This window comes from Ambystoma mexicanum, chromosome 6q, assembly GCF_040938575.1.
Source record: "Ambystoma mexicanum isolate Mex_15411 chromosome 6q, UKY_AmexF1_1, whole genome shotgun sequence".
In the NCBI taxonomy this organism is placed as follows: domain Eukaryota; kingdom Metazoa; phylum Chordata; class Amphibia; order Caudata; family Ambystomatidae; genus Ambystoma; species Ambystoma mexicanum.
This window is the reverse complement of record NC_090937.1, coordinates 1,414,913,810-1,414,928,620: the sequence shown is the minus strand read 5'-3', so window position 1 is coordinate 1,414,928,620 and position 14,811 is coordinate 1,414,913,810. Positions and strand designations below refer to the sequence as shown.

Genomic DNA, 14,811 nt, shown 5'->3' with positions numbered 1-14,811 from the left:
AGCTGACAAAGTTCGACAGTTCCTTGTGGGAAAAGGATGCCATAGCAAAACAACAATTCCCCGTACCCCCTGAAATAGAACACAATTAAGATACAACTTTATAAATCCCGATGCGTGTCGGGAAATGTTGTTCAATAGACTTCTCATTTGACAAGGGCGTGAAAAAGACGCGAAAAAGCCAGCTGTATGCCCCGAATCATAGACATTGAAGGTGGACATCGATTGGGTCCCGTCTTTAGATGCGGAAGTAAACGTAAATCAATAACGATGCCATTTTGAAAATACACATTGAGTCAATCCAACAGTACTTCTTCAATTAAAAAAATCTTAAAAGTGATTTGTAATAGCAATGCATTGATTCACAATGTTTGTTGCTACCGAAATAGAGTTAATTTAAATGTAATACTTTTGAATCAACCAAAGATAGGAAATTTAATTATGTTTATTACCTTTATTTTATTTATCTGCATACATTTTAACGTATCCCTCTCTTGCAACTGAATAATCTGTTGCTTTCTTACACAGAGTGCACATCGAACAATCTCCAGGCTACCAACCACTGTGCTGCATCTCAAAGAGGATCAGCTTATTGATTATACCCGATTTTTCTTTCAAACCCGTGTCCACAGATGCGCGTGATGACGTTTTGGAGGAAAGCGTCTCGACGTCAGCTGGGCTCACTTTTTCCTCCTTGTGTCCGCCATATTGGAATCTAACTCAACTGCTGGAGCTGAGGCTGGAAGTTCCTGCCGTGAACCCGTGGGCACTGACAGCCTCCTCTGCTCACCCGCTTCCAGCTTGCCACGGCCCAGCACAATTCACCCTCCAGGATTTTGACCATGAGCCCTGCCGACGCTAAGCGGGGAGCCAAGCGCAGGAAGAACAAGAGGGGCGGCGCCAGCTCAGGCACTGGGGCCAGCAGCAAGGCCGGGGCAGCAGTCCGCAGCCAGCAGAACATCGTCCCGAGCTCCGTGGGTGTACATCCAGGAGAGGTGAGTCTTGGAAGGAGGGAAAGGAGGGATATCACAGAGTCAGAGGGTTGCATATGAGGGTTCTCAATCGCTACAGGGTGAACAGTGAAGGGAGGGGATGCTCGGAGGACTATACCTGGGAGATGGCACAGGTATAGCACTGGTCTAATCATCCAGTGTTGCTAATCGCAGGGTTTGGCGGGCAGGACGTTGATCTGCAGGGGGGGTGGTGGTGTTGTTCCTATTCCCAGTTGAGCTCACGGCCACTCTCAATTTCTGGGGGTCTTTGCTTTTGTGCACCCCTGCATGGACGAGGTGTACTTCCTTGTATTTATGATGTGCAAGTGTCCACCTTGAAGGTGTATCACTGAGAGCGGGCAGTGCAAGCCAGGTGATGTAGGGGTAATCCCCGAAGTCTGCGTTATCGTTCAGTACGGGTCATTGGGGGAGCATTCGATTGTTTGCTGTTGAGAAGAGTATTATTTGGGAAGAGGTGCTGTCCTAGGTGCTGTGCGAAACGATGTTGCCGTGCTAATGCGGGCATAGCTCTCAATCTGTCAAAAGTTGTTTTGATGGCCCATTGACACGTTGGTTGAACTTTATTTTTTATCAGAATACTTTGCAATATACGGTTGTTTGACTAGCACAATTCACTACAGCATCATGGCTAGGGCTCAAGAGGGGATTGCTCAAGTTATGGGAAAGCTACCGTGGTTGCTATGAGAACATTGTTTCCCGCCGCGCTATTGAAATGTGCAGCCTTGGCTAATTAAATGAAATGGAAAGTACTGTGCAATACGTTGTTACAACTGCGGCCGGGCATGTGTGGTTCTGTGTGTGCGTGGGTGGTTTTGAAGTGCTGTCCTTGGTGCTGCGGGGGCTTGGTGCATAATTGGGCGGGGCTTTACTGCAAGGGCGTCAGGTGCTTCGAGGGTGTCAAGTTGGATACACTCCTTCTTAAATTATGGTGGACAAGCGCTTGAAACTCTTTGGGGATCCTGCACCGCCTTTAGTTATATCGTATTGCCCGTTTTCCCCCTGTGAACCCCCGACGAATCCTTCTGAGAATCTCGGAGAGCGGGCTGGCTGTTTTGGGGCATATTGAACTCCTTTTTTTGGCTTCATTTGCTATAGTAATGTGCTGTTTGTAAGGTTAATCTGAAGCGGCCTGGTTGCTGTCATCTAGCTGCGCTTCTTGTCGCCACCATCACTCGTGCTGCAGCACAGTACCTGCCCATCTGGTGCTCGGGGAGAGCTGGGCTCAGGTGAGAGTCTGCAATGGTTGTTGATAAGCAGCCATGGGATCCCCGGCTCTCTTGCTTGTGGGTTGGGCACAGTCTCCCATGACAGATGCACGCACATTCTGTTTTTTTACACCTAGATGTAAATGTTTTAGATATGCAAATGCATGCAGCAGGACTCCCATTTTCCAAATTCATATTTTCTCTGTAGATACTTGAACAGGATCTACACTAATTGAGCCTACATTTTCTTTACCTCCAAATTAACGATATTTGTCTTTGTATGCAAAGAAAGGGAGGAAAACGCCACAATGGCGAGAAGAAGGACTCCGATACAGGATTCGCCCCGCATGAGTGAAAAAAGAAAGAATCAAGCTTGTGGTCCAAAGACTACAAGTTTATTGTTGTAAAAAATGACCACAAATAGCAGAGGCGGGACACCAGTCAAACATGTCCTGTGAGACATGTATGTATATATGTGTGTGTGTGTGTGTGTGTATGTGTATGTATATATCTATCTAATTGCGATTCTGTTGCTGAATTGAGAATACATTTATTAGGAAAATGTCTACACCATCTTCCCTACTTAAAATCTGTGGCATTTTGGCACATACTTATATGCAAGGTTCTCAGACTTATTTAATCCTCTCTCTGATTTGCCATTTGATCTAAATTCACGCTCGCTTGAGCAAATCCATTTATTATGACGGATGAAAGTCATTTTATGTATGATTCTCTGTGCCTTGTATCATGTATTTGAAAAAAGTTTGATAAGCAAAATATATACATGCGTTGTACAGGGTGTATGTATGTAGCCAGCGCTTGTGCTGGCACCTTTTTAACAGTAGCACAGTACTGTGATTTGCAGTCGCTTTGTCCGCCTGTGTCCAGTGCGATTTAGTCCTTGGTCGGGTGTTGAAAAAGCCACATTTTTGGAGAGATTTTTGAAATTTTAGAATTGTGGGGGCATGCCGATACTGGGATCGAGTTTCTGAGGGTCGGTGTGTGAGAAGGATTGTTTGTAGGCCCTTTCTTTGCGGGCAAGTCGTGATTCGAGATAGTTGGTCGATTTGCTTCATGAGGAGCGTGTGCTTCTTGTGATAGCTTTGTAGGTGATACACGCTGTCTTGAACAGTAAGTAGCCTTGTCTGGTGAGGCACCCATTGTAGTTTGCGCACATTTCTGCCCACCCTTTAAAGACGTGCTGCAGCGCAGTGGACTGCTTTTTGGAGAAACAAGTGAGCTGCTATGAGTCCAGTCAGGAGGGCATTTCCCCCATCGATGTGCAAGACCACAATGGCCTGCACTATGGTCCGGAAGTCCTGCAGCGGGATACAGTGTTTGGTTTTGCGAAAGGTGGAAATTTGGAGACAGGGTGTTTGCGCCTTCTTGCCAGCGCTCCTGGAAGGATAGGCTACTATCAATGGTGAAGCCTAGGGATTTTGCTCAATCAGATGTTGCGAATCAAATCCTTCTATGCGCATATAACAGAGCCATTGGGGCAGAGCAGGGGGTGGTGGGTACTGATGAGGACTAATTCGGTCTTGGAATGGGTTAAGTTAGGGATAAGCTGTAGACCGTCAAGACTAGATGATTCCTAGGTAATTGCGGATGTCCGTGGCTCTTTTTCTCACATGCACAACTCGTTATTGTCCGTGTGTTGGTGGATGGCAATATCTGGTTCTTTGAGGAGTGTGCCCAGATGCTCCATGTAAAGGTTAAAAAGAATCAGTGAGGACATCGTGCCTTGGCGTCTCGGCAGGAGACTGGGATTCGGCTAGAATACAGATGTTTATCTAGACGGCCTGGTGTCTGTCGGAGAGGTAGGAGGTAAACCAATTACGACAGTATCGGAGAATCCCGTCAGTGTTGAGGGAGAGGAGGATACAGTGGTCGGCGATGTTGAATGCAGGAGGCATTAGTCAACCTTATTCATGATTTGGAGTACCTCATCAACCATCTGGATTGTGGATGTCTCGATTCTACACTTGGGACAGGAGCCCGACTGATAGTAGTTTAGGAGGTGTGGCTGTGCATCGACTACTTTTGCCAAGATTTTGCCAACAAACTGGAGGGTCGCATTGCATGACAGATTTACTGATCCTGTTGTACAATTTTCTCTTTAAAAAAATATAAAATGGTTACAGCACGTTTGTTTAACGTGCATTTCTATTCCTCATTTTTTTTTTGTTCATCACTTTCTATAGTGAGAGACCCTTTAAGTGCCTGTCATGATGAAATGCGCTCCCAGCAACACCTACCTGGGTGCTGGGAGCCTGTACAACATTAGCGTCAGGAGAGCGCTCCTGACACTAATGCATTCAACGCGGCTGGCCAGAGCATCATTTGCGCTACTGCACAGCCTTCTGTAAATGTGCAGGTCACCTCTGAGACAGATGACCTTGCATTTCCCAACATTTTGAACTTAAATGGGGAAGCCTCTACTCTATTTTTAGTTGCCCCTTTTTTAAAAAAAAAATTATTTATTTTTATATATTTTTTTTAAGTAACTGGCCCAAAATCTACATGTTTGGAAAAACTTAAATAGTCACAATATTAGGTGGAAAGGTGTAGGCCGGAGGGGGAGGTGGTGGGAAAGAGAGAAGCGAGGGATTCGTAGCCCAGAGGTGGGGCGGTGGGCCAGAAAGATGAGGACTAGAGTGGGGATTAATTAAGAGTTGATTTTCCACTGATAGACTCTTAGTGCTTCCAATTGCCTTTGCAACCCTATTGGTGTTTGGTCAATGACCACTAAATCATCAACAAAAAGTAGGTGTGAAATTCTCGTATTTCCTATCTTTGGGGGGAATGAACGTGGAGTGTCTAGTACTTTACCTATATCGTGGATTGAGTATCGCATGTAGAGCACAACCTTGTTTCAAACCCCGGAATGTTGGTATTCCTTCCGCTGGCACCCCTTCTCTATTTAGTTTTACTCTAACAGAGGTCTTAGTATGCAGCTGTTGAACCAAATATAGAAGAGCCGGGGGGCAATTTGCGTTCATCAATTTTTTCCACAGTACATTTCTAGAATCAGGTCAAATGCCTGTCTGACGTCAACAAACGCTAAATTGATATTCTGATTACATTTCAAGGCTTGTTGTTTTAGCGCTGTTAGGCTTATCGGGTTTACACCTGTTCCCAAGCCTGATACAAACCCCGATTGACAAGTCCATTATCCCACTACTTCTCAACCATTCTGTCAGCTCTGCCAAAATCAAACATGCAAAAAATGTCGAGGGGCAATAGGACGATAATTCATTGCATCATTCCTATTGCCCTTGAACAGAGGGGAGGAATGATGACTGAGGTCCGCCATTGCGGGATTGACACATGTCAAAATTTATTTTCTGAAAAATCAGATACAGCATCCCTGCCCATTTCTTCAGGGTTAGCTTTTTGAGTAAGATTTGTTAGCCCATCTGGGCATGGAGCCCACAATGAGTCTCTTAATTAGTATTATAATTAATGTCGTCATGGTTGGAGGTGATTGTACTCAGATTTACAGTGTCTCTCGTCAACAGGGCAACATCATCATTCTTCGCAAAAACTCTAGAAAAATGGGTTGTTTAGGTTGTCTCATTGATGGTATTCAGAGTAGAAGAGGCAGTAGCATCAGGAGATGATTTAATTAACCTCCATATTTTAGAGCTAGATTTAGAGATTAAAGCATTCAACATTTTTTCACGTGGTTGATTTCTAAACCTAGTAAGCCGGTTAGTTAGCAACTCGATCATATCAGCAGGCCAGCAGGCTTTGAATACATAATCCCTCTTAACAGCCCTTTTTTTTTTTTTTTTTTTTTTTTAGATTCTGGACAACAGGGTCATACGTAGATTTATGTATTATCTGTACTCGACCACCCTTCTTGTGATCCTGCTGGGTCTGTGCAGAACATTGCAAATCATCTGACAGGAATTCTTTCAGTTTCCTCAAGTTAAATGAGTACCATCTAATTCTATTCCTCTCATGAGTTTCTATAGGAGGTTTATAGAACTCGTTTTTTATTTATTTATTTTTTTTTGATATGTATTGACCACGAAATCTCAAGCATTTTGCGATACTAGCTATTGAGGGGAGTATCGCAAAATCTTTCACTCTGGATAACGCTTGACCTGAAACCAAAGCATAGTCCAAAATTGCTCTCGATGATTCTCTTGACATGTATGTTTTGGTGGTGCATCTCTTTCTGACGAACCATTTTAAATCCTCTCACCTTCATTAAATCGAACCATAATTTTGCCCGAGTTGATAGTCTAGAACTTAAGACCCCCAATACATTTCAGATTCAGGTCTCCCACTATCAATGGCATACCTATGTGTTGTAACCTGGATGTGGTGTTTGACTGTCTTTGTGAATGCAGGGCCTTGTGGAATGCTCCTGTGGAGTTTGGAGTGTTAGGGCGCCTGGGAGTTCCAGGAACTGACGGTTGGGACTTGGAGCTGGGCAGGGAACCGGGGGGAGGCTTGCAGATCTTCTCTCCTACTTCTGATCTAATTTATGTAACTGGAGACAATAAAGCATGTTCCTGGTTCCTGCTCCTTGTACAATACTGGCTCAGGCACCACTTACAGGAGGCAAGTTACATCACTATGTCCCTATCCTGAGCTATCAAATCGAGCTTCACCGTGGTTAGCTGCAGAAAGTGCATGTCCGATACATCGCAGGATTCCAATATAGATTTAGTATTGCTATTTATTACATTTTCTTGATCTCTAAATGTTCGTCTTGACAGTTGTAAACATGGATGAGGCGAGGCCCAGGCTGTCGGCATGCTATTCATATCTAACTTGGCCGCTGTCAACAGCCCTGCTCACGGTCTTCCCTTGCTGTAATGAACTGCTCGGACACATACCAGTTCATAATCGGGCAAGTTGGTTCTGTCGGCAGCCAGGTTTTCTGAAGGGCAATAATTTCAACATTTTCAACGGGATTTGTATTAGATGAATTAAGTAGATGCTAATGACCTCGAGTATTCCAGTTCACCAATTTAATTGTTCTTTTATGATCTTGCTTTTGGCATTCATTTTTACCTTGATTATTTGTTTCATGAATTACGTTCGCTAACCATGCCCATTCCGAGTGGTTAACTAGATGGTTATCTGGTCTAAAAAGCACAGCTCTCTCCTCTTCTTCTTTTTTAATATATATACTAATCTCCTTTGTTATGATTATGCTTGTTGCGCTGCTGGGCAATATCTTTTCTAGCCACTGCAGTCTGTTTTATCTGCAAATGGAAACCTGCTTCACATAGACTTTGCTTTTCCTTCCATATTAGATCCCCGATAATCATAGATGGAATTGTTAGGATGACTGTATCAATAGCAGGGTTGTTTTGGAAACATAGGGTTTCTAAATGCTTTGAATACAGTCATGAGGGTAGTTCTGTTTGGAAAGGGATCACCTCTATGGCTATTGCTCATTGTCACAATCGGGGACATGCTTTTTTCTCTGGGCGATTTAGATATCCTGAGTGTTTACTTTGGTTGTTTTCTCTCTGAGGTTTTTCTTAATGTGGAGACTTAACAGTTTACGTTTCTCATCTAGAGTGAGAAACAAACTTTCGTCATAGTCACTTGGGACACTAATCTTAAGGTCATCTAATGCATGTGTTTCCTGTGTAAATACACTCAATAGGTTCCTCCTCTTTGTCAATTTGTGGTGGACAGGACGACATTGAATATGTAGATAAATTCATGAATACCTCCTCATCCAATGGTTCATTAACTATGTTTTCTGTACTTATAGTGATGGACTTAAAATAGTAAAGAAATAACGCTTTCTGCTAGATTCTACACTTTCTTAATTGTACGTTAATTTTTTTATTTTTTTGCTTTACAGGGGTTGTCAGTTGATCGATACATTATTTTGGCATTATTGGATCTATTTTGTTTAGTACCTTGTTGTGTTTTATAGTTTTCTTCTGTGTAATTCTAGACTCAAGCACTCTAGGGTTCCTCTTGCGCTCTAACAACTTCATACAATGGTTCATCTCCTTGCATTGTGTCGCAAGCAATTAAATTGCTTGTATCTGGTATTATCTCTTCAGATTCCAGCATTAATTGTAGTGTGGTTAAACCTTGATTTAATTCTTGACTCAAGTCGTCTTCTATGGATATATGGGGCATGTTCGAACCTCAGACTTATCTGAGTTTTTAGAATACTGCTCCTTGACTCGAATATTATGAATTACATTTTTTCGAATTTGTTTTTAATTGACTTCTATCTTGATTAATTTCGTGGGCCATCCAATTAATAGTAGTTTGCTTATGTCTTCTTGTACCGACATTTTAGAGACACGTGTTTCATATAGTTTTATCACTGCTATTAATTATAGCATTCAGGGCAACCTCTTGTGAAAGTAAGGTAGGAGGGCTAAACCCGAAGGACTGTCTAGGTGTGGGCTTTGCAAATGATTCTGGCGAGGATGTCAACGTATCTTATTTCCCTGGTTTGGGTAGAGAATTGGAGAATGTGACAGATTTAGCTTGTTTCTTATTGGCTGCATATCAATTTGAGTTTTGAATACTATGCTTGCTTCATTTTCTTGACTATATCCTGTTGACGATATTTTGTACTCTCATTTTGCTCTCTTAGTGGTTGTTGGCCACTAAATACTGTAAGCCTTTCGTGATTATGGACATGCTATTGTGATACTACTTGTGAATACAACATAGGCCATTCTATAGCATCAGCAGCATTGAACGATACCTTCGTTAGTGGGGGAATCTCAGCCATATTATGTTCTATCACTTGCACTTTGGAGGTTATTGAGCAATTACCGCTATCCTTTGACACAATAATTGCACTGTTCAATCCACTTTGAGTGTTTACAGCGAGTAGTTCTGCATCAGAAATTGGGGCATTTACTACTTCAACATGCTCATTTATAGACCCCCAAACCCCCAATAAGGCTGTTCACAGTTGGATGTAGATTCATTATCAGTTCCACATTGTTTGATACTGTTTTGAGGAGGCATACATACTCCATTGGCGTCTGACGTCCATCATTAACGTTTTAGATTGTTCCTCTCTATGCTTCACATCGCTCTGAAGTTGGTTAATGTTTCGTATATCCAAATCACTTCGCTTGCATGCAAAGGCATAGTGGACATTAGTACATTGCCGTACTGCTACTAAATGTAATAGCCTCTCCCTCCATGCGTTAGAACAATAACGTGTGAGTGAGCACCACCAATCGCGCTCATCTAGAACAGAGTGAATTTAGTATGAAAATATGCAGTGGGCTGTGCTGGGCCAGCAAACGGCACTCCCCGAGAGCACTCACTCGATTGCGCTTGCCTGTTGAAGTAGGCACGCAACAAAGGGGACGTGGCCTACACGGTTCTGTAGACAAAGTAATGAAAAGGATAATATTAATACGCTTACAAGCGTTTTCCCAATGGTATTTATCCACACCATTGATTCTTTCACATACCAAGTCCTTTCTTAAAGGGTCCTTGAGTGTTTTTCACACACGTACCAATCCAACAACGAAAACAGCAGTTGTGCAGAGTAACGGGCAGGAGCAGGCAGCCAAACAGCACTCCTCGAAAGCACTCGCTCGATTGCGTGCCCTTTCTTATCAACTGTCTGTATTCTGTTTCTCATACAGGGGTACAGTTTTTAGTGTGTTTATTTAGTTGTGCTATTTGGTTTTTTTCATTGAAGTCCCGATTGTTATAGAACCTTGATGTGACATCCTATTATTTTTGTGCCATTGTTTTTGTTGCAACTGTATCGGCAAGGTGCAAAATGTGTACGCGCTGCTAGTAATATTTGACCATATTTTGATATTTGTGAGTAAGAAATTGTGTGCCATGTATATGAGGTGACAAGTGACTTTTCTATCATCAGTGGCTAGTAGACTGCAACTTAAAAGTTTTCTATTTTTTTGCACTCTGGTATCGGCTTGCACCCATCCTGAAGAGGTGAAATTATTGGACTGGCATAAGACAACCAAAGCATTTGCCAAGAATGTTTTCATTAATAAAGTACGGCGGTTGGAGGTTCAATGACCATCAAATACTGTCGTAGTTCCGACTGTTAAAGACTAGCGATCCAGCTGAGTCATTCACATGACCCACCGACCAGCTTCCAGGAAACCCACGTCTTTGGGTTCCGGGGTGGGGAGTATGGTTGCAAAGCTGAAACTTGAAGGAATTGACTGTAGGGCACCACCAGGAGTGGCATTGCAGATTAATTTGATTCAACATGGCGAAAATTCCCCTGGCCACAGACAGGATTGACAGATTGATAGATCTTTCTCGATTCTGTGGGTGGTGGTGCATGGCTGTTCTTGTGATTCATGCGATTTTTGTCTGGTTCTATCCGATAACAAACGAGACTCCTCCAAGCTAAACTAGATACTGGACCCCCGTCCCCCCCCCCACCCCCAAGCAGTCGGCATTCAACTGCTTAGAAGGATAAGTGGTGGTTGTCCACACAATCAAGCAGTAACCAGTCTGTGATGCCCTTTGATGTCCGGGCCTGCCCACAGTGCACGTTACCAAGAGTCGAAGGAGGTATACACCTGTCAGGCTGTGTCAGTTTCTCCTTTGATTGTGATCATTGCTGGTTTAGTAGTAATGCAAGTGGTTTAGCCACTACCTGTCCCTGAACTCCTGCAGACCAATACCATTTAATCACAGTATGCAGTTGCAGAAAGTTTTTAACATAGACTTTTTATAAAGTGTGAACACTGAGCTCCCACTGCACAAAGGCCTTGCATGGTAGTCGAATCATAAAGACCATCTATGATGGGAATTGTAGTTGGACATATAACAACATTGTTTTATCATAGTGAATTACTTTGTGGTAATTCACTTTGAGAGGTCAGGAGGGTGAAAGGCATGGTATGGAGAGGAAACTTTCATTTACAATAAAAAAACACCGTTATTTTCTCAAAGTGAATTACTGTTTCAATCCTACAGGTTGACAGTTGTGTACTAAATTCAGGCTGGGGGTTCTTTCTAGTGATCCATCCACAGCAAAACGTGGAGGTGGTAATGCAGATAGTTGTGAGGGGTTAACAATGGCATTGCCCATCTTTATCGCCTGCCCTTTATATAACTATTTGACACATTTCGCTCCTGCCAATGTTTTACAAAAATTGGTGTTCACTCATTGATGGCCCCATTTTACTGTCATCCAACAGCCGGCTGTGATGTGACGTTCAGTGTTATGTTTTGTTCAGGTAATGCACACTAAGATCAAGATGGGCATCTGCAGCAACGAGGAATATTACATTTGCTAAAATTGGATAGCTAGTACTTTTTAGGTGTTTACTTTTCATGGTATGTATGTTATCGGATGTGAAATTTTTACTGCATTATACATTTTTGTCTTACAATTTTATAGACCTTTTCTTTTTAAGTGCTGATGCTTTTTTGTTGATATTTTAAGTACAGCGTCAGTAATAAACAAAATGATTGTATTGTGAGGAGTAAGAAATTAAATGTGGACACAAGACCTGGTTTTGGCTAAATACCTTAATTTAAAAGAAAAAAGGAGTGAGACTGCCTCGCTGTCCCTGCTCTAGAGGTGTTTCCTTGCCCAACACTAAGGATCTGTTGGTGTCTTAATTTCGAAAACCGTCCCATGACCAGTACTGACCCTCACATTCTAACCAAACAAGTTAATTCTAAGGTGAAACGGGTAATGTCTTTGGCCTGATGTGATTTAGAAATGTTTAAAAATGAAAGCTGTGTAACTTCAATAAAGTCTTTTAAGGATAGGGATCCTTGTTCCAGGAATGCTTCCCTTCCCCTGGATTATTTGTCACGTGTTAAAAAAGGATCAAAGTTCAACAAGGTTTTTTTTCATGGACAAAAGTTCAGTTCTAGGGAGAACCTCCGACCCTAAGTTCTTTGCATTGAACCTCCAGTTTAAAATTGTTTTTAAAAAAAAAACATGTTTCCAAAAGGTATTCTTCTCTCGTGTTCATGTAGCTTAAGGATCTTGCTCTCTTCCCCAAGGTTTCTCTCTGTGTCTAGTTTCAAAGGCACCTTTCTCTCCAGGGACTTTTTCTTCTCTTTATACACCTGTGTTTACAATGTTGTTTTCCTTTAACAACTTGTGTTAATACGTCACAACCGTAGCTCAAGGTTTCCAAACCCTGATTGTCCCTTAAGCCACATCATTATAGTTCATAAATGGCTTTTCATTTTCACAGTTCATACAACAGACCCATTTATCTTCACCTGGTATCTAATACATTCAACGCTTTTTGGTATCGAGGGGGCCATGACTCCCTTTCCCTGATGTTTGTCAGGCTGGGTTCACTAACCTGCCCAACACCGTAACTTGTTGCCAAACAGGATATGTTCTTCCCTTGGCCTCTCACGGACTTTGTGTACACCTTTTTATGCTTTTTGCGTTTCTCACCAGTTGCAAGCTTCACCTTTTGTGTATTTTTCTTTGTTCTATTTTCTGTCACGGCATCGGTTCGCTGGCCACCTGGTATCCCTTTCACTTCCCATGGGCAACCCAGTTGCCTTTTGGTGTTGCCTCGTCTCCCTCTGCTTTGTGAAATTAGCTCAGTGGACGCCTGGCTAGGCAGTCTTGCCACTGCCGCTTTCCTCGATGTGCAATTCCACAGCATTCCCCTTGCGGTAAACCGCTGGTACCTCCTCCTTGCCTTGGTGAGATTGGGTTGGCCTCAGCTGTCTGCCACAGCGTGTCTCCCCTACACCCCCAGCGTGGCGTTCAGCTGTATTACCGACTGATAGGCAGTCTTGCATCTGCAGCTCTCTCCATTCCTGCTGCTTCTCCCTCTCCTCAGTGGACTGTGAGCCCCAGCTTTCCTTCTCAGCTAGCTGGCTGGCTAACTCTATCTCTGCCGAATCAGTCTCTCCTAGGGTCTGTGCAGGTTCAGAAGACTGTGAGCCCCAGCTCTCCTGGTCAGCTGGGCAGCTCCTTCTCCTTCTGCTGGGCCAGTCACTCCTCCTTGCCTCTGTCATGGATTCCACTGCCTCCAAGTAAGCGTCTCGGTCTTCCCTCTTCTGGTTTATTTGGACTGACTTCACTCCTTCATGATCTTCCCAGGGAAGACTTCTCTCACACTTCTGGGTCTTTGTTTGCTTTGATATTGGCTCTGGTTAATGGGATTTCAGGAAAGACAAGGCCGCTGATAGTGGTTCTCATTGGAGTGATCACAATACTCCTCGCCTCTTGATCATCTCAGTTGTTGGAAAGAGATTAGACTGCTGACAATGCTTCCCATTAGAAGCAATCATTGTTCCTCCATTCCTCTCCCTCATCACAGTACTGCGAAAGTGATCTTCATTGAGTTGACTTGGACTTCCTCGTCCCAGTACTTACTAGGGGTAACGGAGGTACAATTTATTAGTCTGTTAGGGAGGGGGGGGTTGTTCTTAGGGTTATAGGACGGTGGTTGAAGGTCCTTTGACTGGCAGGAATACCACATTCTATCTAGTGAGTCCACGTTACTCCCTTTAGGATTGTCTCACGTCACGTGGTCCTCCCTCGAGCAGCCAACCACAGGGTAGGGTTCTGGTAGCTGCTGCCCTTCCCAGGCCATATGGGGAGAGACTCTCCCATGGCAAATAGTGGTGACATTGCCAGATTCATCAGTATTTTCAAAAAAGACCTATTACATAGTGGCAATGACATATAGCAAATAGATATTCATGAGCATTCTCCTTTTCAATTCACTAACTTTAATCTTCTCCGGTTTTGTCCCTGTACTTGAATGTTGCATAGGTTATATATAGTGAAATATAACTCCACGATAGGGATCCAGAAAAAGAAAAGCCAACACGCACAAAAAAAATCTCAACTCCAAATCTATTTTACTGTTGCTTTTCGCTTCTGAGATTTTTCCGAATGGTCATCAACCGAAGTAGTTGGGCTCCTGAACATTCAGTAGAACCTGTATCTTCTGCTTTGGGCTTGTGGCATGGCCCCCTTACCTTTCAGCCCCCTTTTTGGATGCTTCATTCTTAGTTTTTGCTGTTCCAACAAATGATTGGTGAGCACACTCCTTTATAGCCTCCCAGCGCTCACTCAAATGTTAAGGTTAGGCTGGACGGAACAATATTCACCCGGATGCAATGTATACAGGCCTGAGTCCACATTCTTTCACATTAAGATAACTTTCCAAACCTTGAATCATCTGTTCATTTATTCATGTTGCGTTTATTACTTATATATTTACCATTCCATACAAAGGTGGCTAATTGTTGTCAGGAACTGTTCTGAGGCCAGTCTAGGGGGATGAACAAGGGATTTTCACTCTTGGTATTAACCTAGGCTCCCTTGAGAGGGTTTGTTATCAGGGGTATGTAAGTAGTAATAGAACTCCACACAGAAATATTCAATCCTACTGTTTATAAGACCTTAACACACATGCATATACAACTTACATACTTCTGACTATAGCAGCAATATCACTGCACCACACATTACAATAATAAACCATTCACATTAGCAAAGAAAACTGTGCAAGAGGTGAGGAGGAGAAAGTGGTGAAGCAAATCTAAAACACACAGCTTTATAGTTACCGCCTTAGTTGGAAGATAAGCACTCCACTTAGGAGGAGGCTTAGATGGGGTCTCGAAGATCCCCATTCTATGGC

The 14,811-nt window shown here is 43.0% G+C and overlaps 1 protein-coding gene across 5 annotated transcripts in view; it reads left to right on the top strand.

The window, feature by feature from the left end:
* Window positions 1-698: 698 nt before the first annotated feature.
* FAM193A (family with sequence similarity 193 member A) overlaps window positions 699-14,811 on the top strand; it is a 974,920-nt gene continuing 960,807 nt past the window's right edge. For all 5 annotated transcript variants that reach the window (XM_069632109.1, XM_069632106.1, XM_069632108.1 and 2 more), the window contains exon 1: window positions 699-992. In XM_069632109.1, the coding sequence (XP_069488210.1) occupies window positions 840-992 (153 nt within the window). In that variant the 5' untranslated portion in view covers window positions 699-839. The remainder of the gene's footprint in view (window positions 993-14,811) is intronic.